Source organism: Solanum dulcamara, chromosome 5 (assembly GCF_947179165.1).
Source record: "Solanum dulcamara chromosome 5, daSolDulc1.2, whole genome shotgun sequence".
Lineage (NCBI taxonomy): Eukaryota > Viridiplantae > Streptophyta > Magnoliopsida > Solanales > Solanaceae > Solanum > Solanum dulcamara.
The window spans coordinates 19071216-19096715 of NC_077241.1; the positions used below are offsets into that span (position 1 = coordinate 19071216).

The 25500-nt window shown below is 37.6% G+C and overlaps 1 protein-coding gene and 1 non-coding gene across 3 annotated transcripts in view; both read left to right on the forward strand.

The window, feature by feature from the left end:
• The first annotated feature begins 9932 nt into the window (after positions 1-9932).
• On the forward strand, positions 9933-10039 carry LOC129890893 (small nucleolar RNA R71). The gene has a single exon (XR_008767081.1). It is a non-coding gene; the product is annotated as a small nucleolar RNA R71 (small nucleolar RNA).
• A 7643-nt stretch (positions 10040-17682) lies between these two features.
• Positions 17683-25500, forward strand: part of LOC129889076 (uncharacterized) — a 52464-nt gene continuing 44646 nt past the window's right edge. The window contains exons 1-7 of one of the 2 annotated variants that reach the window (XM_055964199.1): positions 17683-17996; positions 18334-18443; positions 22040-22198; positions 22624-22689; positions 22823-22912; positions 23061-23360; positions 23462-23559. In XM_055964199.1, coding sequence (XP_055820174.1) covers positions 18345-18443; positions 22040-22198; positions 22624-22689; positions 22823-22912; positions 23061-23360; positions 23462-23559 — 812 coding nt within the window. In that variant the 5' untranslated portion in view covers positions 17683-17996; positions 18334-18344. The remainder of the gene's footprint in view (positions 17997-18333; positions 18444-22039; positions 22199-22623; positions 22690-22822; positions 22913-23060; positions 23361-23461; positions 23560-25500) is intronic. The other variant, XM_055964200.1, reaches the window with a different exon arrangement.

Sequence of the window (25500 nt, forward strand, 5' to 3'; positions counted from 1 at the left end):
TATGCCCAAGATCACCTACCACAACCATCTTTACAATCCCTAGCATGGTGGCCTTTCTTGCCACACTTAAAACATGCATTGGAGCCGGCTAAGCATTTCCCTTTGTGAATCCTTCCACACTTCTTGCAAGCGGAGAAAGTGTCATGACCCAACTCCGTAGACCGTGACGACTGCCCAGATTGGACGCTCGCATATACCCCAGCTAACTATAAGTAACTTTGTCTCCTATTTGCGTCATAAGGAATCAACAGGCACGATAACATATAAGTCAATGAGGCTGCCATTACAAAAGGGAACGTACCAAAACATAAGTCTTATAGGCACCACTATACACACACACATATACAACCCACATACATGTCCACAGATCTCTAAGAGTAAGAAGAGTAACATAAGGCGGGACAGAGCCCCCACCGTACCCGTGAACAAATAAATATATACATCGAGGGTTAGTACCAAAACTAGGCTCCAGAACAATGGAGTGCTTCTGAACTACTGAGTGGAACTCCTACTCTGGCGGATCCCCAAAGTGTGTATTTGTACCTGCGGACATGAACGCAACCCCCCAAGAAAGGGGGGTCAGTATGACATATGTACTGAGTATATAAGCATAGACATCATAAGGAAATTACAGTTAGCATAAGGATGCAGGGAACAAGTATAACAATTAATAAATCATTGTACCTGCATCTTGTAAAACGACGTTATGTATCTTAGTGTCATATTCCGTACCTGGCCTATTGTGGGACTCGGTGTTACAAATGTATCATTATGTCATCATATGTGTATATATACTGTACCCGAACCCTTATGGGACCCGATCTATAATCATGTCATCTTACCATCATATACATATATCATACACGGCCCGTTATGGGACCTGATCTATAATCATGTCATCTTACCATCATATACATATATCATACCCGGCCCATTATGGAACTCGATCATACCCGGCCTTTTATGGAACTTGATCACACCTGGCCCTTTATGGGACTCGGTCATACCTGGACCTTTATGGGACTCGGTGAATACTTATATCATCTTATATTATACCCAACCCTCTTGTGAGGGAATCGGTCGTACCCAGCCTTTTATGGGACTCGATCATACCCGGCCTTTATGAGACTCAGTCATACCGGCCTTTTATGGGACTCGGTGAATACTTATCATCTTATATCGTACCAGGCCTTCTTATGAGGGACTCGGTCATACCCAACCCTCTTGTGAGGGACTCGGTGGAATATATATTAACCATATGCACGAGCAAAGCAGTGAGTAATCATATGCATTTTAGATCATAGTTGAGACTCGATGGAATACTCAAAATGTGCTATCATTTAAAAACCAAGAAGTTATATCAAGTACCTTTTGATTGCCACTATAGATTAGGTCAAAATGGAACTTTTGGAATCATATTCCTGTATCAAGTCATCATCAAATATCTTTTGGGAATCAAGAAGTTGGCTATCCTAGTGGCTTTAACAAGAGGAACTTCCTTGGAATCGTATACACTTCATCTATTTGTTTCATAAAGATCATGCCAAGAAGAAAAGAAGATTAGCTTTACATACTTACTACTTCCCAATGTATAGAAAAGCTTGAGAAGAAATAGCTCAATTACTGTAAGAGTTCTAACATTAGAGGATGAGTGAGAAACACTTAGGAATGGAGTCACCTCCGAGATTGTATCATCTTTTACGTACATCTAGGACATGCCAAAAGAAGAGAAAGAATAAGCTTTACATACTCTCTACTTTTTTCTCAAGGAGTCAGCATATGCATATATCATACCCGGCCCGTCATGGCTCAGTGAATAATTGTAGCATAATAGCATCATACTTATGTCAAAAGCATACCAAGAGGAAAGAAGGATAGCTCTATTTACTCATGCCAAAGACATGCCAAGAGAAAGGAGATAGCTTCGCATACCTCTTATGAATTACTCTTACCCACGTTTGCCTCGTTGTATTTTGAACCTATTTAACATGAAATCAATACTAAGGTTAATAACCTTTCACTTTCCAATTTCGAACTCTACAACCAAGTATCCATTTCACTCGATTAGTTTATTACTAGTTCCGAAGTTACTGAAAATTGGGCAGCATCTCCCCTATAACTTGCCCTATCTAACCGCTAATATTAGTAGACATATTACCAACAACAACCAGCAGCCATATATACAATCACATCACTTCAACATTACTCAATACAACTCCAAACAACTAGCTCAAAACAACGATACCAAAATAGAGTTTTTAATCTTTATTTCGTAAAACATTTAATAATATGAAATAGAGGGTCATGTGGCTGCAACCAGAAGAACCCACACCCTTTTTAAAACACCTTCCATCACTTCAACACGCAACCAAACCATCTGCAACCGTAGCACCACAATCGCAACACATTACTCGACTTCGATTTCACTATAACGAGTTCAATTTAGTTTGTTTCTAACGTCAAGCATCCTTAGACAATTTTTCCACTTCCAACCTTATTTCAGACATGTAATATACCTCATAAAATCATCATAAACTCTAATTTGAAAGGTAAAACCTTACCTTGCCCGAAACTCGCCAAAACTCGCCTCGGAAGTTCCTTTAGCGCGACTAAAACTTTGTGGCTGCTTGTTGTTCTTTTGGTGCTGACCCAAATCATAATTTTACATTACTAAAACCTTCATATCACCTTGGTATACCCTAGTTAATTAGTTCACAGAACAAAATTGGAGACTTGCCTTTTTTGTTTCCTCCAAATTTGTAGCCCTCTTTCTCTCTTAGCTTAGGGTTTCTCTTCTCTTTTTTTCTCTAGAGTTTTCTTGAATTTTAGACATAAGAATGACCTTTTGTTGATAAGGATGATCATAAACATATATATATATATATATATATATATATGCCACCTTAAGAGGTGACACGTATCAACCACTAAGTGGTGACATGTGTCAAGCCCTCATTAGGACAACACACCACATCATTAGACCATGAGATACCATGTGGCATGTGGGGGGTCCACCCCCTTGATCCAGCTGCTTCTATGTGGCACTCTCTTATGATGCCATGTGTCACCTTCTTTTCTCTCTCGTGGGTTCGTAATCTTATCTTATTTTATGAACCTATATAATTTTTGCTACGTAAGCTTAGTATAAACTCAAGTAGCTTAAGTTTGTAAGATTTCCAAGTTGGTAGCTTACATAAGTAAGTCGAGTCCTATGACTCATTACTTGGCCTCCAACTCCTTCTAGATTCTTATAACTGTGTTTCCAATCTTCCCTACTATGGGGTATCACATTCTCCCTTCTTTAAAGTTGTTTGATAGCGTTATAGATTATCCGGCTCACATGGTAACTTTTAAGAAGCTTTAAGAAACTTAAGAAACTTAAGAATCCTTCAAAAAACTTAAGAACCTCTCAAGAAACTTAAGAAGCTTAAGAGGCATTTCAAGATACAAAAGTATGGGGTATAACAGAAAGTTTGAGCAGCAATATTCTCTCTTGGAACCATTGGTTTAGTGCCCTTGTCCTTTTTGAACCTTAGAGGAGGAGTATTCGTGGAACATTGTCCTACAAACCGTTGCCCAACTTGCCCTTTGCCATTGTTACCATAATCGGACCTTTAAAGGTAAACCCTCCACCATCCACTCTAGCCCTTTTGAACACCCTTGATCTCTCTCTCAACTTCTCTTCTTCAATTTGTTCTGTGTAAGTCATTAACCGAGATATGTCCATATCCTTGACCAACATGGCCATTTTGCACTCCTTGGACACTAAGCTTGAAACATCGGAAATAAACTTGCTCATCCTAGCTCTTAAGTCGAAGACTATGAAGGGAGCATACTTTGACAACTTAGTGAATTTGAGAGCATACTACCTCACGCTCATACTCCCTTGAATAAGGTTGATAAACTTTTGGATTTTGGCCTCCCTTAGCTCCAATGGGAAGAAGCGGTCTAGGAAGGCACCTTTGAACTCTTCCCATCCTATCGGGCCCATTTCTTCATCCCTCTCAACAACCCATTATTTGTACCACACTTGAGACACACCTTTGAGTTGATAGGCCACTATATCGGCCTTCTCATTCAGTGGAACACCTATGATAGCCACAATCTAGTACACCTCATCAACCCACAATCCAGCTGAATAAACTATCTCGGAGAGCAAGAAGGTCCTCATCTAGTTTAGAACCATCGAACTCGAGTGAATTCATCCTTTGGAAATCCCGAATAGAGGACGAATTTTGCATTTGGGAAGGATGAACAACTTAATGCCCTTGGTTGGCTACGACTTGAGTCAACAACGTAATGATATTGCGAAACTCGACATGGGTTATCCCTTCCTCATGATGTGGGCATTGGGAACTGAAGGAGTTTAGTCCTCATCGTCAACCCTAGCTCTTGGAGGTTCTCTTCCATTAGTCATTAACTAGAGAACACAAAATGGTTCATTAGTTAAATAGGACACTCTAAGGCATGACATTAATTTGAAAGAAGTGAAAACTTTCCTAAATGTCCCATAGTCTCCTATTCATAGTTATGGTGCGCTTTACAACCATGAACAAGATCCTATTTGACGCGGTATGTTGGACTCTATGAACCATTCAAAACCTCAGGCTCTGATACCAAGTTTGTCATGACCCAAGCCTAGGGCCTAGACGTGACATGGCAAATGAAGAACCCAAAAGTACCTCAAACAAGCCTCTTAGCATTCTTTTAGCCTTTCATAGGTAATGACAATAAATAAATAAGTAAAAATCATAATAATAAATCTTTAACTTACATATGTCCAAAAATACCTCTAACTTTTAGATTTAACGGGGCTGAGATAAGTTCCTAGCTCACCCTCAATCATAATAGAAAGAAATGTCATATTAAATGTCTAAAGATCTCAATATATCATAAGCCAGAAAGATAAAGAAGTATTATTTTCGGAACATGGGAACTCACCAAAAGTAGTCTTCAAACGAAATCTCAACTAGCCACGTGGAGGAGGACGAGAAGGAGCATCGGTCCCTACATGGTGATATCATGTAGGCAAAAGAGTATGTGTTAGTACTTTGAATGTACTAAGTATGTAAGCATGCATGAACATTGAGGAAACATTAAAACATTTATGTAATATAAAACATAATGTAATGCATGCATAATCAATCATATAGATATCCTTTCAAATATTCATTTTGTGGGAAAATGACCACAACCGACATTTAAGACCATGCGAGCTATTACATGGAATCCAACATAATCCACTACATTGGCCGAGGAGATTACTTGCCGGATAGAACTCCATCAACTTCATTCATTTCTTTAACTTTAACTTTAAAGGCTTTCATGAATCCATTAGTCTAAGCCTACAAGGGCTCCTATGTTGGTACATAGTTAGCCAGACAAGGGGTTGCTACTATAATTTCCTTAACGAATCCTACCTCAATGCCCTATTCGGTGTTAAGCCAATCCCATAAAATAGTTTAATACTTCAAAATAGTCATAGTATATAGCTTGAGAATTCAAAATATCACATTCGGTGGAATATCTCATTAAAACCTTTAGTGATTCAAATATGCAAGAATTATCCTTATAGCATAAAGAATCCATCACTCATAGCATTTCATCATTCTTTTATTTCATAAGACTCTCTTTTGATCATAGACATTGCTTTCATAAATATTTAATTTGAGTCAAAGTTTTTAAGTCAAACTTCATTTAAAATATAGTAAACCTAGGTGGGTTTAAATCACTTCAACTTTCAAACATGTATGTAAATAAAATTATGCTTAAATAATTTGAAATTCATTAATTAAAAACCATGCTTTAAACAACCCACCATGAATTTCAAGAACCTTTAAAGAACTAAATAGGGAAAAATACTTGAAAACCATCAATTCATACATTTAAAATTACTTTGCATCAAAATAGACTAATAATCATTAGTTTAACCATGATTCATGATATTAAGTAAAAATAAGAATTACCCATAAGAAAATATTATTTGAAATCAAGAGATTTAGTTGAAAGAGTTTTGGACTATATGGGTGGAAGAACCCATGGATAAATACCCGCATAACTTAGATTAAAGTTTAAAGAAAATAAATATAATTTATCATATAACCAAAATACTTTAGGCATGAGAGTTGAAGGAATACTCTCATTGAAGCCTTACATACCTGAAAACTGATGTGTTACTCAGAATCGAAGGATTTAATAAACACTCTTGAATCCTAGCATTTTCTCCTCGCCGGAGCATTTGTGTACTACCCGAAGTATATGAATCACCAAAATAGTATTTCTACACTACTAAGAACTAAAACTATATTTTGAGAATGAGTAAATGAGTGTATAGAGAGAAGAGTTGCTTGATGAACAAAATGATGAAATAAGATGGGTATTTATAGGTGTGAAGGAGAGACCTAACAATAATTAAAATAATTATAAAGAAAAATATAAAAAATTAATGAAAGATTGTGATGGCATGGGTGATATCAAATTGAGGACTATTGATGTCATGGGTGAGGTCAAATGGATTTAGATCTTTCCATGGTTGGTGAGATGAACCTTCTTTTAACTGAATACCTTTTTTCGGAGCTGCGTTTGAAAATGATAACTTTCTCATTAAGATTTTATGTCTAATATGAATTATTTCTCTAGAAGTCAACTTTCATGTCGTTTAAGAATCAACCAATTTAGAGAAATCTACAGTGAGATATGTTTTTATTCTACAAATACTCCATTTTATCACAACACTATGTCTTGCAATAATTAATTTATTTGACCTACTTAACCTCCGAAATTTAAAATATGGTCCACAAAAGTTGTAGGTAATGATGTTCGAGTTATTTAGAAATTTGAATCACCTAATTTGGACAATCATTTAAATGTTAATACAGAAAATACAGAAGCGATATCATTTTCATCGAGAATTGGAACATCATATATAATATTTTTAAGGGGTGTTACAGGTAACTTCTAGTCAGAAGCGATTAAGTTTGGGATTCAGTCAGCATCAAATTTAGGAGCTCAAATGCCTGCAAACACTTTTCATCAAACAAATATTTTACCTCTTTTTCTAGTAAGCTGCACATAGGACTGACAATCTTTGAAAAATCTTTGATAAACCTCCAATACAAACCAGCATGCCCCAAGAAGCTGTGAGCGCCCTTAACCGAAATTGGAGTGGTAGCTTTTCAATCACTTCAATTTTTGCTTTATCTATCTTTAACCCCTTTTTGGATATTTTGTGACCTAACACAAGCCCCTCCTTTGCTAGGAAGTAACATTTTTCCCAGTTTAGGACAGGATTTCGTTCCTCACATCTTGTTAATACCTTGTCCAAGGTTCTCAGAAAAAGATCAAAAGACTCTCCAATGACTGAGAAGTCATCCATAAAGATCTCTACAAAATCCTCCACCATATCATGAAAGATAGCCATCATGCATCTCTAGAAGGTGGCAGTAGCATTGCATAGACCAAATGGCATACACTTGAAGGCATATGTCTCATAAGTTCATGTAAAAGTAATCATTTGATGGTCCTTCGGCGTAATGGCGATCTGGTTATAGCCTGAATATCCATCCAGAAAATAATAATTTTTATCCATCCAACCTATATAATATCTAATCAATGAATGGCACTAGGTAGTAGTTTTTTTTCTTGTGGCTTTATTCAACTTCCTATAGTCTATGCGCCATCCAGTGAATGTTCTGGTGGGGATTAACTCATTTTTTTCCATTCGTCACTGCAGTTATCCCATCCTTCATTGGCATATACTGGACTAGACTTACCCACTTACTAGTTGAAATAGGGTTATAATTCCTGCATCTAGCCACTTGATTATCTCTTTTCTCACTACATCCTTCATAACAGGATTTAGTCTTTGTTGTGGTTATGCAATTGACTTATTCCCCTCTTCCATGAAGATCCTGTGTATGCACAAAACTGGGCTAATACCATGTAGATCAGCCATTTGCCATCCTATCGCCTTTTCCCACCTTTTAAGCACCTTTAGGGATGTTGTGAGTTGCACTTAAGACAAACAAGAAGAAAGAATTACAATTAAAGTATCATTGGTACCAAGAAAAGCATATCTGAGATAGGCTAGAAGTGGACTCAACTCCAAGTTAGGAGCTTTTTCTAGAGATAGTTTGGGTGAAGGATCCAATACTCTGTCTAATGGTTCCACAATTTTCTTCCACATACTCACGTTTAGAATATGTAACATGCTGGCTAGCTTTATTGCTTCGTGTCACCTTCAATATCTCGACCGACTAACACTTTTTCTAAGGGGTATTTCACTAATACACACTGAGCTTCTACTTCCTCATCAATGACAGTTATGGCAGACAACTCATCATAAACTGCAGGTAGTTTCAATGCTTGATATACATCAAACACCTCAACCTTGTCATGTACCGTCATGGTTAATCTACCTATAACTACATCAATTAGTGCTCCTCCCATCGATAGGAATAGACGTCCTAAGATGAAACGGACCTCAGTGACAAGCTCAAAATCTTAAACAACAAAGTCCACAGGGAAAATAAGGGATCTCACTTGGACTAAAACACCCTCAATGATACCATATGACCTAGCCATAGAATAATCAGCCAATTGCAACAAAATTGTAGTCGGTTTAGGGTCTTCCAGGCCTAATTTCTTAAGCATAGATCTGGGCATCAATTTTATACTTGCAACCAAATCACAGAGACCTCTCGCATTGATGCACTTACCAATGGTTACTTGTAATGTGAAACTCCCTGAATCTTTCTACTTAGCTGGGAGCTTTACTTTGTTCAAAATTCTTGAACTGCACTCTTCAGTAAGTGCTACCATCTCATATTCTGCCAACTTGCTCTTGTTGGCTACTATGTCTTTGATGTACTTAGCATATTTTGGAATACCCTACAAGACATCAATTAAAGGTAAGTTAATTTATACCTATTTTAATATGTCTATGAACTTCTTAAAATACTCTTCCTCCTTCTTCTTTTTGAATTTTTGTGGAAATGAAGGAGGTAGTTTTTCCTTTGGATCATAAACAACTCTTGGCAAGTTAGGCTCAGCATCTTCAACATTCGTCACTTTAACTTTACCCTTACTAACTTTGCTTTGTGGAGCCAACAGTACTAATGGGTTTCCACTTTGGATACTTAAAGTATTTACCTTCTTAGGGTTTGGATCAGTGCTACCTGGCAAACCACCTTGCTGGTGAGAGTTATGAGCACTGGCTAACTATTCAACATATTTCTCTAAGTTTTGAGTTGTAATATGGTATTGAAAACCTCAACGGCTAACTTAGCTTGGTCATCCATGAGTTTTTTAAACATGTCTTCCACACTCATATTACCAAAACTTCCTACTTGATGGCTGTTTTGGCCTTGTTGATTATAATGTTGTCCTTCTCCTTGCGGTCTGTATTGATCTTGTCCTTGGTGCTGATTTTGTTGGTTTCTACCCTAAGAGAAGTTTGGATGGTCCTCTAATTGGGGTTGTAAGGGTTACCATAGTTTTTTTGGCCTCCACCAGTTTGTGCATTATTTACAAAATTGATCGATTCCAGATTATCTCCACAATATTCAGACATATGCTCACTGCTACCACACACCTCGCACCATGTTATGTGTTGATGTACTACATTCACTAGAGCATATTGCTGCCCCAATGCCAAGTTGTTGGAATATATAGACATCATGTTCTGCATTGCTACAATCTGAGTTGTTAATGTTGTCACGGCATTAAATTCAAGCATACTTGCCTATTTTTGGACTATATGTCTAGAACTTCTTCTATTCCACTCAAGATTTCCTTGACATATGCAATTTAGCAGTGTAAAGAGCTTATCATAAGTCTTCTCTAGAGCCTGTCCACCTGCAGCAGTGTCAAGAAGAATTTTGGTGTTGGATTTCAACCATTCAATGAAGGAATGGACCAACACCTCAGTAGCTTGATGATGGTGAGGACAACTAATAAGTAAAGATTTAAACCTATCCCAGGCTTGGTACAAATTTTCTCCAACCTTCTATTTAAAACTCAAGATTTCACTCCTTAGCTTAGACGTCTTCCATGACGGGATAAATCTAATCAGAAACTTGTGGGCTAAATCATCCCAAATAGTGATTGAGTTTGGTGGCTCTGTCTTCAGCCACCTCCTTGCTTCCTCCAATAGATAAAATGGAAACAAGGTTAGCCTTACATAGTTTGGTGATACTCCAGTTGGTGTATAGGTGTCACTGATCTCCAAGAAGTTCTGCAAGTAAACTTGTGGATCCTCATATGGCAATCCAGTGAACTAGCCATTAGTGTGCAAGAGTTACACCATATTCTTCTTTAGTTTAAATCTACCTCTAACAGGCGGTTTCTAGATGTTATTGGTAATATTTGTAGTTTGAGGGATTGCTACATCCCTTGTAGTTCTTGCAGCCATATTTGCAGGTACCACCATGAGTAGTTCCTGATTATTCTCTAGGTTGATTTGTTCAACTGGATATAGAGCAGCCGCTCTCCTCTTTTATTGATGTAACAATCTCTCAGGCTCAGCTAGCATCTCTACAATGTCTCCATTTCTTTCCAGTGTGCCTATTTAAGGATACCTACAAGAAATCACAGCAAAGATCAAGTAGTTAACACTACCACAAATTGCTAAGAAACTTTTAAGAGAAACGATTGCCAAATTTAAAGTCCCTGGCAATGGCGCCATTGTTGCTACCAAATCACATGCAAGTGTATGCGGTCTCACAAGTAGTAAAGCGACTCTTTTCATAGCCAGATTATCGAACTCAAAGGACTTTATTTAGGCACTTACTAGCTTCTCAAAGTATTAAATTGCTTATGTGTGTTGCAGAGAGTTGAGATTTGTGGTGTCTTATTCTAACCTATGTAAAATAATAGTAAAAATGATTTGATAGTTATAGAAGTTCAATTAAATTAAGAAAGAATTCCAGGGTTTTAGCACATAGAGATTTCAGGCCTAATATTCATTACGTTGGCATCCATTGGGTCTTTTAATTAGTGATTCATAGGGTTGATATTACAATCATGGTCTTTCTACCTCTAATTATCTACCTTTGTTGACAGTCTAACTACATCGTTGAGTAGGGATAAGCATAAACCAACAAACATGCATTAATCCTATCATCCTGTATAGTAACCAAAAATGGTGTATAGGTATGTGTGATGGGCATCCTATACATGAATTATCCTAGGCAATTCTAGAATAAACATGTTCCCTATATTCAGGTATTCTATCTCCTATCCGTCTTCCAAGTTCCAAGTAGTAAAACAAATGTATTTTAATGGTAATAAAGCATTAAAATAGTAGAAGCAAGAATATAAGAGTAATCATACGAAAGAACCTATTTTGAACCAAAGCAAATCATATTTAGATAAGCTAATTGCACTAGTATTGCCATAAAAAATAGGAACAGCTTCATAGGATAAATCATAATCAAGTAATTCATGCATCATCCGAAGTAATTGAGTGCCACAACTTCCAACAACAAGATATCCAGCTTCAATAGTTGATAATGCTATGGAAGTCTACTTTTTGCTATGCCATGATATTAAATATTGTCCCAGAATTTGACAAGTTCATCTAGTACTTTTTCTTTCATTTTTATCACTTGAAAAATCAGCATATGAGTACCCAATTAGATCAAAATTAGATGAGTGAGGATACCATAATACCATTTCAGAGGTTCCAATGAGATATTGAATAATCCTTTTTACAGCAGTCAACTAGGATTCCTTTGGTGCGGGTTGAAATTTGGCGTATTTGCATACACTGAACATTATGTCTGGTCGACTGGCTGTTAAGTATAGTAATAAGCCAATCATTCCTTGATATAATTTTTCAGTCTAAAAGAAAAATCATAAATCATGAGATAAGGTCAATGAATCATTAAAAGACATAGTGAAAGCTTTTAAGGAAAAATGTAGTTCATTTTGTGGATATTAACTTTAATTGATAATAAGACTGTGTGAGCTATAACTTGAAATTTGGTGTAACTCCTACGATGAAAAGGAAAGGCTACTTTTAAAGGTAGACTCTGTATCATTTTATGAATGCTATTGTCGATCCACTAGCTAAGTTATTTAAGACAACCTATGGCAGCACATAGTTTGAGATTAGATGTTGCTAGTAGAGACTCCCTTACCAAGCCTCCACCTCAAAGCCCTCTCGTTGCTAAGTCAAATCCCAACGGAATAGATAAAGTCCATTATCAAAACATAACATTAGGAAACACAATAATCATACACCAATCCTCATCATAAAATCATAAAAGAGTAGCTCCTTTCAAATCATGATTCATAACGTAGTTCATATAGACACTTACCTTTCTAAATATCTAAATTATAATTTATTTCATATTGTGAGAAAACCTTTCATAAATCATTGATACTTACTCAAAGCATCATTTAAATATACTTCATCATTTTCATAAAAACATGCATAAACCTCTATCAAATTCATGATCATAGCTGTCATGACCCAATCCCGTAGGCCGTGACGGGTGCCCGAACTAGGCACTCACGTATATCCCTGCTATCTGTAAATAAATATGTCCCCTATTTAAGTTATAGCACATCAACAGGCAGGATAACATATAAGCCGACGAGACTTATCATAGCCACCACGGTACACATACATACATATACAACTCATACACAACCCATATATATGTCCACAGACCTTTAAGAGTAAGAAGAGTAACAAAAGGCGGGACAGGGCCCCTGCCGTACCCGTGAATAAATAAATATATACATCGAGGGTTAATACCAAAACTAAGCTCCAGCACAATAGAGCGCTTCTGAACTACTGAGTGGAACTCCTATGTTGACGAATTCCCAAGGTGTGTATCTGTACCTACGGGCATGAACGCCGCCTCCTCCCAAGAAAGGGGGGTCAGTACGACATATGTACTGAGTATGTAAAGCATAGACATCATAAGGAAATTATAGTTGGCGTAGGGATACAGGAGGCAAGTATAACATAAAACCATTTACCGTACTCGCATCGTATAAAAGAAAGTCATATATATTACCATCACATATGGTGCCCGACCCATTAGGGGACTCGGTGTACCATCTACATCATTCTATCATCATAAGTACATATATATTATTAGCACTGTGGAACGTACAGCCCGATCTATGTATATAGTAAGTATATGCCGAAGAACGTACAACCTGATCCACATATCGTATAATAATGCCGAGGAACGTTTGGTCTTATCCATGTATCATATAGTAATGCCGATGAATGTTCGGTCCGATCCACATATTATATAGTAATGCCGAGGAACGTTCAGTCCGATCCACATATCATATAATATCATTGCATACATATACCATACCCGACCCTTTATGGGACTCGGTGTCATCATATTATCATATACCATACCCGACCCTTTATGGGACTCGGTGTTATCATATCATCATATATCGTACCTGGCTCTTTATGGGACTCGGTGTCATAATTATCATATACCATATTCGACCTTTTATGGGACTCGGTGTCATCACATTATCATCTGAGACTCAATAAAACAATCATACTAGACTATCCTTTGAGGTTCAGAATGGTACTTATCCCAAGTGCCCTTTTAAGTGTCATTAGGGGTCGTATCAACTAGAGTCTCAGGAATCATAGGCATTTGTCAAGTAATGCCAAATGGCTTATGAAATCAGAGGCATTGGTCGTCATAGATTCCTTAGGAATAGGAGCTTATCAAAGTAAGGACATGAGTCACTATAGCGTTTGTGAGCATATGGACTTCCACACGCTAATTCCTGTTTTACGTACAGAAGGCTCGAGGGTAGTAGCTAAACTACCATAAGAGCATTAACATCAAAAAATGAGTAAGAGACAAGAATCTTATTCGGAACTTAAGAATGAGATTACCCCAGCTTGTATACATATCACTTACTTTTAGGATATGCCAAACGAGAAAAGAGGATAGTTTACGTACTTACTACTTTCCATCACATAGAAGCCTTGAGAGGTAATAACTCAACTAGTATAGGAGTTCTACCATCAAGAAGTGAATAAGACGTATGGACCATACTTGGAGTTTTAAGAACAGAATTACTCCTAAATTTCATACACATCTCATACTTGTGCTAAGACATACCAAGAAAAAGGAGTTAGCTTCACATACTTACTACCCTCCATCATATAGAAGGACTGAGAGTCGTAGCTCCTTTATTATGAAAGTTCTAATATTAGGAAGTTGGTAAGAATCATAAATCTTGCTCGGAGCTTTATAGATGAGATACTCCCTAAAGCGTGCATCATGTGGTACTTATGTCAAAAGCATACCAAGGGAAAAGAAGGATAGCTCTATTTACTCATGCCAAAAACATGCCAAGAGAAAGAAGGTAGCTTCACATACCTCTTTAGGGATTAATCGTAACCCAGCTTGCCTCGATATCTCCTTAACCTATTTAACATGAAAGTAATACTAAGATTAATAACCTTTCATTTTCTCATTTCCAACTCTACACCCAAGTAGTCATAGGAACCATTTCCTTATCCATTTCCCTCGACTAGCTTATTACTAATTCTGAAGTTGCCGAAAATCGGGCGGCATCTCCCCTATAACTTGCCCTATCCAAGTGCTAATCTTAGAAGACATATTACCAAAGACAACCAGAAGTTATATATATACAATTAAATCACTTCAACGTTACTCAATACAACTCCAAATAACTAGCTCAAAACTACGATACCAAAATAGAGTTTTTAGCCTTTATTTCGTAAAACCTTTAACAATAAGAAATGGAGGGTAGTGTGGATGAAACCAGTAGTACTCACACCCCTTTTAGAAGACTTTCCATCCCTACAATACTCCATCCAACCAGATGCAACTGCAGCACCACAATCACCACACACTACTCAACTTCGATTTAACGCTAGCGACTTCAATTTAGTTTGTTCTAACGTCAAGCATCCTTATGCAATTTTTCCACTTCCAGCCTTATTTAAGACATTTAATATACCCCATATCAACATCATAAACTTCAAATTGAAAGGAAAAGCCTTACCTTATTCGAAACTCGCCAAAACTCGCCTTAGAAGCTCTTCTAGCGCGACTGAAACTTCGTGGCTGTTTGTTGTCCGTTTGGGGCTGCTCCAAACCATAAATTTACATTACTAACACCTTCATACCTTCATGGTATACCCCATATAATTAATTCACGAAATGGAATTAGAGAACTTACCTTTTTCTCCTCCCAAAACCGTAGCTCTTTCTTCTCTCTAGCTTAAGTTTCTCTTCTCTTCTTTTCTCTAGAATTTTCTTGACTTTTGGAGATAAGAATGAAACTTATAGGATAAATATGGCCATAAAAGTCATAAACTATATATATATATATAGGCCACTTTAGGAGGTGACATGTGTCAAGCCTTAAGTGGTGACGTGTGTCAAACCCTCATAGGGCCAACACACACCTCCTCCACTTAGGGGCTGCCACGTGGCATGTGGGTCCCACCCCTTTATTGCAGCTGCTGCCATGTGGAACCTCCAGCTGCTACCACGTGTCACTCTCCCATGCTGCCACGTGTCTCTCTCTTCTTTTTCTCATGGGTTCGTAATCTCGTCTTGCTTTACGAACCTATGTAATCCTTGCTATGTAAGCTTGGTATGTACTCAAGTAGTTTAAGTACGTAAGATTTCCAAGTTGGTAGCTTAAGTAAGTAAGTCGAGTCCTACGACTCATTATTTGGTCTCCAACTCTTTCCGGATTCTTACGATACTATTTCCAATCTTCTCTATTTTAAGGTATCTCATTCTCCCTTCCTTGGAGTTATTTGATAGCGTTATAGATTATCTGGCTCACATGGTAACTTTTAAGAAGCTCAAGAGCTTTAAGAAGCTCCAAGAAACTTAAGAACCTTTCAAGAAACTTAAGAAGCTTAAGTAACTTAGGAACCTTCCAAGGTACAAAAGTACGGGGTGTAACAATAGTTCATAATCTATAAGTGAAATTCAAAGCATAATGCATGGGTCCATATGAAATCAACTTTAAACCATGTATTTTAGTCAAATCATGCATAATAAGATAAAATAAAATCAGTTGACTCATAATAAAAAGGACCCATGAAGATTTGACAAAAACTCTAATTGAATTAGGTGAAATAGAACTTGAGAGATAGAGATCTTTTGGGACCTAATGGGTGAAATGAATGCATTGGTGAATTCCCACATACCTTGATAATCAAAACCCCAAAACAATGAAGATTGAACTTGAACCCTAGATTGAGAGAGAAAAGCCTTAGAGGAATTTTGAGAGTATGAGAGGGAATAGGGGAGTTTGAAGGATTTGGGTAGTTATAGGACGTCCAAAATATCCAAAATTGACGTAGTTTAGAAGTTAAAAGAATGGAAAATGTACAAAATAACCCTAGATTAAATCTGTTGGAGTGACCCTATTGACGGGACCTATGGTCCATAAGTTCTTCCACGAGTCATCGGAAACAACCGTAGAAATCATGCACAAATATTAAAGCTACTGGAATTGATCATCAGTCCTACAACTCAAGTCTACGGTCGTAAACAACCTACAGTCTGTCAACCCAATGATTCTGTACAACCTCCAAAACCCAGTCTCTGAATGTCACTCTACGATCCACTATATGATTTGTAGAACTTTCTACGGTCCGTAGGACCTCTCGTGGAACTTACTCTTGGCTACTAGAGTTTGCAACTTCTCAGGGGTCTTACTATGGACTCCTTCTACTGATCATATGACCTTCTATAGTCCGTAGATGGTCCTGGTAGGTCAACCCATAAACTTCAAAAATTTTCCAAGTGTCTAGGCTTCCTACGACTGTGTTCCTATGGCTCGTAGGTCTTCCTACGGGCCATAGATTGTCTTGTAAAAGCATGCACCAGTTCAACTTCTGCAATATTTTCTTTTTTCGACTTTCCAACTTCCAGGGTCTTACACATATAAATTAAAATAAAGACCTTAATGAAACACAATCGAATCGAATGGAACATATTTGTCCTTTTGTTCTATCTTTGGGACACGAGTCCTTTATTGACTTCAACGACGAGTTTTCGCCATTTTTCGATGATGATTACCTTGTGATCCCAATTATGAGTTGAGGTCAAGATAACCATTTACTATTCCATACAAGCACTTCATTCATGTAATCATCATGTATACTCTTTCTCGATCTCATATGCCACATGCTCTTCTTGAGTTCTGCCACGTGTATGGATTATTTCCCTCCAATACAATTGTTACACAAAATAAGATTTTTTATCGTTACGTAACAATAAATTTAACTATATAATATAATAAAATTTAAGTAACAAATAAAATAAACATGATATTTAAAGTAATAATAATACAAGAGGTTGTTTGTAGAGCGTATTAGAAGAAATAATGCATGCATTATCTTTTGTGCATTAGTAGCACCTTGTTTGGAAATCTATGTTATTAATAATGCAAGAATTTTAATGCATGTATTATTATGGCCAAAGACCCAATTACCTCTTCAAATCTTTTGTACATTTTTTCCATTATATTTGTACAAATAAATATTTTTTTATAAATTATACATTGCATGTTATTTTTAATTTACCAAACCAAATAATGCATAAAAAACAATCTTTGCATAACTAATACAAACATACTAATATAGTCTAATTATCATTATTTTTATACAGCCCACCAAACTCCTGTTCATAACAACCATCCAAACAGGCTTGAGCAACTGAGAAGGTTTTGCGTTTGAATTGGGAGAGAGAAAAATAAAGAAGAGAATCAAAAGATCATTTCAATCCCAAAACTATCAAAGCCCTAAAGAAGAAGAGCCCTCTCTCTCTCTTTCCTGTATTGGTCGAACTCACAGAATACTACCAATACTTAAATCTACTTTCATTTTCCAACTGTCTCAACCGTGAAGATAAATGGAATTTTAGTGGATAGACCTGAAAAATATTCCAGTAAGGTTTTCTGCTGACTGAAAGCGGCTGCTCTGTGCAATTTTAATGACGTAGGTTGATTTTCCGGCTCTTCTATTCACTTCTCCTTCTATCAACAATCTCAAATAATGCTCAAAATAAATTAGTATTTGATTTCTACGTGCAGATTAATGTTGTACTTGCCTATAAATAAAACGTTCTCCTTATTTGATCCTATTTTCTATTCATTTTGGGCACACATTTTTTGAGATGATCCTTGTTCGAAAGTTTACTTGAATCTGACTTTATTGTTTAAGAAATAGATTCAGCTTCAAACTGAATAAAAAATTATCTGTTAGGATTGAGAGTAATTTACACTTCTAACACAAACAGAATATTGAAGTCCGCTTTTTCCCTTCTTTTTTTTCTTTAGGGATATCTGCAATGCACCGTGTAGCGAGTGCAGGCAACACATCCAATTCGGTGCGGGGTCGGAAGGAGAAGAGGTTGACTTATGTTTTAAATGACGCGGATGACACTAAGGTGACTGTTGTCTTACTATATCAGCTTCTGTTGTGTAGGTATCTGTTTTCCCTTTTTTGGTTGCTTCGACTCTTCAAAAGTACTGTCTGGTGTGTGTCAGATCCTCCAAATGCTATGCAATGGAGGATGTGACATGGGCGTGGCAACTTTTTTTGGAGGTTCAAGCAACATACATGTGCAGTAGTATCTGCAAAAGCTGAACTCAGCAGAGTAGAAGTTAGTAGAATAGTCAATAAACACCTAAATGGGGCTTTTTAGGTTTCCCTTAATTTGCTTACCATTTGTTTTTTCTTTCTGGAGCATCACCCATGTGATCATCAATTGTATTTCTCATTGAAGTTGGAGGCTTTTTTCTGTAAAGTTATCCAGATGATATCTTTTTAAGTCTTTTCTGGAATTTGTGGATATTTATTGTTTGGATGTGATGAGCCGTGATACTATAAGGCGAAGTATCTTAGTTGAGGTTTTACATTCTTAGCAACTGTCCTATATAAATAATCAATCTCTCTTGGTTTGAAATTTTGGAAGAGTGGTTTGCTTCACTAGCTAGGATTCGAACTCATGACATGCGCTTAGCGTGGAATAGTAGTGTGGGTTTCTCCTCTACTCTTCCATTTAAATACTAGACTCGGTTCACTAGCTAGGATTTGAACTTACAACATGCTCCAACCAGCTACAACACATTCTGCGCAGTGCTACCTTTGTCATTGAATCAAAGCCTTTGGGGATACTTTCTTATGCTACTTATAGTATCTAACGCCATTCACGTGAAAAAATCAAAATGTGCATCAGTCCTCCAGGAACCTATAGGTCTGGAATGTCATTGCCAGAGCACAAGACAACATACACACACTCTTTCTTTCTCTCTTTATCTCTTTGTGTGTTTTTATCTATGTTCAGTTGGACTGACGGACAATCTCCCGAGGAAGAAAAAGAAGCTGCACAGTAGAATCAATGTAAAATAATGGCTAACTTCTTGAAGCTTGTTCAAGTTTACCTTAGTTTATATGCATCCTTTGCATTTAAGTCTTTTTAGTTTATATGCATCCTTTGCATTTAAGTCTTTTTAGTTTATATGCATCCTTTGCATTTAAGTCTTTTGTCATAGCTAGTGGTCTGCTATTTAGGTCTTCTAAAGAGGTTCCCCCCCCCCCCCCAACTTTAGACATGACTTATTGTAGAAGGTATTAGAATGAATCTTAAGTTGATACATATTTGGCATTGTGGTAGAGTTGGATGATATTGACAAGTTGAGAGTGAGTCTGTCATTAGAGGACAAGTATCATGACCTGTTTTCTGATAGAGTTGTGATTGACACCCGGTGCCTTTATGTGACTGAGTGATCTTTCTTAGCTTTTATACTCTCTTTTTACTAATCTACTCACGATATCCTGTGGAATTTAATACAACTCTTAACTTGTAATCATTTCATATTAAAACTAAATTCTGCTCTGTTAACTGAAATTATTCTTCTCACTTTCTTTGATAAAACTTTAAAACTTCAAGGAAAAAGTAAAGTTCTTCTCATACTATATAAACTGTATGTATGTGAGAATGTAACCATAATCCCAAAAGTAATGTGCACTGTTCATGAAGCCTTTATATGGAAGTAGAGCGGAGTGCACAGGACATGTATTCTCTGGCTATTACTCAAACTAAAAGAAATAAAAGAATAAACTGAAGATCGAGGTGCGCTCAAGCTGGACCATATATTACGGTTATAAAAATAAATAAATAAAAAAAGTAATGAATTTTCCATGGGTAGCAAAAACGGAGCTCACCAATAATCTTTTTGGAGTGAGGGAGAACCTAGCTTGTTCTTACGATGACAGTCAATGCAGGCTCCCCCCCCCCCAAAAAAAAAAAAAAAAAAGAATGTGGGCTACGATTTCCTCGCCACACAGTAAGTGTCATGACTCCCTCATTAAGGCCGGAACAAGATAAAAACACGAATGCATATCCGGAAAATTCTAAAAGTCCATGAAAATCTGAGATTTGGGCTGGTGATAATGGGCTGGAAGTTCATTGTTTCTTCTTTTTACTTGGGTTTGATGCACTTGAGCGGAGGGTCTTTTGGAAACAGCCTCTTTACCTCACGTGGTAGTGGTAAGTCTGCGTACACTCGACCCTCCCTAGAACCCACCTAGTGCGATTTCACTGGGTATGTTGTTATTGGTGATAATGTGCTGGAATAGTGGCAGCGTACTGGAGACAATTAAGGAGGCAGTATCTTCTTGATCTGGCTGCTTGGTGACATCTCACATGAGGAAGTGGACTTGGTCAAGCTGCCCAATTTTTTATCTCCCCTCTCATGCTTCCTTCTAAAGTATGTCTTCAAAGGTGGGGTTGTATTAGTGCACTCCTCCTAAAAAGATGCCTTGTCCTCAAGGCGGAAGGAAGGAAACTGTCCAGCAAGTATGTCACAGTCTTCCCATCTAGCTTCTTCAGCAGTATGATGATGCCATTGAAAGAGTAATTCTAGAGCTGGAATCTCATATTCTTTCACCCAACGGTGCAACAAAATTTTTAGTCTCCACAGTAAATTTGAAATCAGCAGAAAGCAGTAAAGATGGAGGGATGGAAAATCGAAATAGCCATGAGCGGGACGAAGCAATGAGTGGAAAATTGGATGTACTTTGCTGATGGAGGTAGCTGCAGTCCATAGGCAACATGACCTACTTTGCAAACAATTTTATACGGACCAAAATTCCAAGGAGAAAGCTTATCATTAGGCTGTTTGGCTAGATTCTTCTGATCTTAAGGCTGTAGACAAAGTAGAACATCACCCACACTAAAAGGCAAATCACGGCACTTGGAATCAGCTCGGGATTTCATGCGGGATTGAGCTTTCAGAAGGGCCAAGAGTTGCTTCAAGACCAGCAAGTTAGTTCACCAGGAATAAACGGATGCAATGGTGGCGGTTCCCTTCCATACACAACCTGATAAGGTGTCATATTGGTAGAGTAATGGTAGCCCGTGTTGAAACTTGAAACAATGCAAGGATTCGCCTCCTTTGAAATACTCTTTTCTTTTTTCAAAATTGTTAAGTTTTAGCTTGTCTATATAGCTTGTATCATTATAGTGATTTGGATAAAGACTAACTTCTCCCTTTTTATTCTTGCATCTTCTTGAAAATTATATTGTCATTTGTTTGATCTCCCATGTCTCTTCTCTGTATCTTGTCTTTGTTTGTAGCAAAATATCATTGGGGGAGGGGAGGAGGGGGTGAAGGTTCCTGAACAAAATGAACCAAATATTATTTAATGATATTTCACATTTGGAGCTTCTGTTGATGAAGAGGTACTTTTAACTTTACCAAAGATGTAGTGACTTTGAAATATAAGTTGTTTTGTCAACCTGTTTTCTTGAAGATTGTTCACCTTTTCTTGAGAATTTCTGGCTAGTTCATCATTCATGGATATATCTGGCAATCTATATGAATTTTGCATCTTTCTAGCTGTTATCTTTGCAAGCCTCCTACTATTCTTTTTACTTTGTGGTTCTTGTGAGTCATGAACAAGTTCTATTTTGGTCGTTCATTTTTAATACTCTGTTCAGTGATTGCTTACTGTGGTTTCTTTGCGTTTCTGTCTCAGCATTGTGCAGGTGTAAATTGTTTGGCTCTGTTGAAGTCGTCCTCACCCGGTGGGTCTGAGTATCTGTTTACTGGGAGCAGAGATGGCACTTTAAAGAGATGGGCATTGGCTGAAGATGGTGCCACCTGCTGTGCTACATTTGAGTCGCATGTTGATTGGGTACTGTTCAAATTCTTTTTCCTCTCTAGGTCTTGTATTGTACTAGCTTTTTGAATCCCACAGCACTAGCATCAGTTTAACGACATCAACTAGATAAAATCATATACACCATATGGTAACATAAGAATCAGTTGACTTTGACCAGGCTGCACCAGATAGTGTTTTTTTTGTTTTTTGTTTTTCCTATTTCTCAAATAAAGGTCACCAAATACTATTTTCAAGTACTTTATGCAGTGGCCCATCTTAGTATGAAATTTAGTCTGTTCGACGGGAACTTCTCGTTCCCTTGGATAAGTCTGGATGTGCTATTGACCTGTCCTCCAAATGCTAAATCTTTTGTTGTATAACTGGCTGTTTTCATATTTTGTTTGTTATGTTACTTATGCATAACTTAGCAGTTGTATTGTGATTCATAAATTGTGCAGGTAAATGATGCTGTTCTTACAGGCAATAACACATTGGTTTCATGCTCCTCAGACACCACTGTCAAGGTATTTATGTTTGCTTCTAAATTTGGTATTCCTATTTGCTCACAATTTTTTACATGCATTTCTATTACTTCTCACTACACAACTTGTTTTCTGAAATTCTTTTGTTTTTGGGAAATTTCTGTTGGATCATCAGGTATGGAATGGCTTATCTGAGGGATCTTCTACCAAGACATTTCGTCAGCACTCTGATTATGTCACTTGCCTTGCTTCAGCAGAAACAAATGTAAATTCTTCTGCAAAACTTTGTTGGCATTGTAAAAATTGCAGTGAATCATTAACTTCCATTTGAAAGTAGGACTTGAATATTCAGGCTGAATGCGGATTTAATTAACTCTACTTTCTTGACTCCATGTCATTATCATTAATGATAGAGCAATGTTGTTGCATCTGCTGGTCTTGGTGGTGAGGTTTACATATGGGACCTTGACGGTGCACTTTCCCCAACATCTAAGTATGATGCAACTGAGGAAGACTGTTCTAATGGTGTCAGTGGTGCAGGAAGTTCACTGCCCATTACAAGCATCCACCCTAATAGTTCGAGCAACACCATTTCCTTGCACTCCCAGTCACAAGGATATATTCCCGTGTCTGCAAAAGGCCATAAGGAGTCAGTATATGCATTGGCAATGAATGACAGTGGATCCCTTCTTGTTTCTGGTGGAACTGAAAAGGTATATTCTTGTAGTTAGGTTAGTTTTTTATCTTTCAAAATATACAATTCCTAAATTACCAAAGCAGCTGTAGAAATAACAACTTTCTGAGTTTCTTTAAGGTTGTGCGTGTTTGGGATCCAAGAACTGGTTCGAAGACCATGAAGCTAAAAGGTCATACAGATAATATTAGGGCGCTACTTCTTGATTCTACTGGCAGGTATGTTGGAAAAAAATGATGCTATAACGATATTTTAGGCTCTCATTTCCAATTGTTATTCATCTAGAAGCATTTGGCTTCCAACTACTATACATAGTTGATATACTCCGATAAGCATGGTGGAAGATGGATTTGGACATAGGTTTAGCCAAGTATCATTGATGCATGTTACTTGACACTCAAGCAATACAAAGAGGAACAAATGTTGTTCATTTCCTCCCACTTATGAGGGTGGTAGATAGTGTTTTTAAGGGCTTGCTTAAAGCACACTTAAACCTTGAAGGTCGCTGAGGCTTAGGTAGTGTGCTTCACGATGCTCAATTGGCGCTTTAGTGTAGGCGTCAAGGTGCTAAGGTGTGTGCCCCATCACCCATAGATTTTGTATTTACGAGCGCAACACACACACACACACACACACATATATATATATATATATAATATGTCAAAAAATATTTTTGTCAAAATTTATATAGGGAATGAGGGCCGGATCTTTTGCGTCTCTAAGAGACCAAAACAGAATTGACAAATGCGATTGCTAGATGATTATGGTGGGGATGGAGGAAGTATGTCTCGGTGCTGATGTTAGGAAATGCATGGGGTACTATAATAATATGAGAAAAAAGAAAATTTGAGGTTGTGGAGGTAAGTAAGGGGTAGTTCATGGTTGCAGCCCGTATAAAGAATCCTCGGGAGTGAAGAGTGGAGACTTGGGGGAGTGTATGGAACATGGGGGGAGGGATCGAAGGAAAGCTTCCGGAAGAGATGGCCACTTTGGCAGTATGAAAGATACCTTGGTTGTTAGAGAATTTTTTTAATACAATACAATGAACAGATGAAGGGATAGGTTGTAGGATGATGTCTAGGGTCATGGAAGAGTTCTCTGAGTTTATTGATAACCAATGCCTTATTGATCTCCTGTTGATAGGGACAGATTTCATATGGTTCAGTAAGATTCCACATCAAAATCAAGACTTGATAGATTCATGGCATCTACTTACTTGGAGATGGTACCAGGCGTGTTGCAAGTTCCATTGCTTAAGAAGGTGGGTGAAGTATGACTATGTTCCAGCCCGTGGGAATGCGGGAGGAATACTAGTTCTTTAGGATGAGAGAATACTGGAATGTTTGGAGGTTAACAAAAGGGAATTCATGATGGGTGCAAGGTTTAAGAACTTTGAAACAGGGTGGAATGGGGCCTTAGGGAGGTGGATGGACCGGTAGGGGAGCGTTCTATGGTTACTTTTTGGGAGGAATTAGGGGCATGTATGGAGAGGTGGGAGATTCATAGGGTGGTAGGGGAATTTTAACACTAAGATTCCTAGAGAAGAGATTTGAGTTGTAGGGTGATATCTAGGGCTATGGAAGAGTTTTCAGAAGTTGATAACCATCTTCTTATGATTTGCCTTTGGCAGGTGCTAATTTCACATGGTTGAGGTTAGATAAATCAATTTCCAAATCTCAGCTTCATAGATTTCTAGTTTATACTTCTTGGGAGGAGTTGACACCAAATGTGATCCAATATCCTCTTTCCTGCGGTTGACCTCCAATCATTCACTTATCATGTTGGACGGTGGTTTAAGCAGAAGGATGAGATCTCTTTTCAAATTCAAGAATATGTGGCTTCGAGGGACATTTTTTTGAGATAAAGTAGCCGCCAGTCGGGCGGTGGAACAACTATGACGTGGAGGGTAGACCATCTTTCAGACTTGGTAAAAAGACAAAAATGCTCTAGAATGATATAAGGGTGTGGAATAAGTGTTTGGGAGGGTAGAAGTGAAAATTAGGGAGACTGGGAATGAGGTGGGGGAGTTAAAAAGAATAGAGGTGGGAAGGGTGCTAGATGGTAGGGAAAAAGAGAAGAAAAAGTTTTAGAATGGGAGCTAGCTTCTTTGACTTTGGCTCAAGAGACTAGTTGGAGACAAAAATCGATGGCTTTGTAGC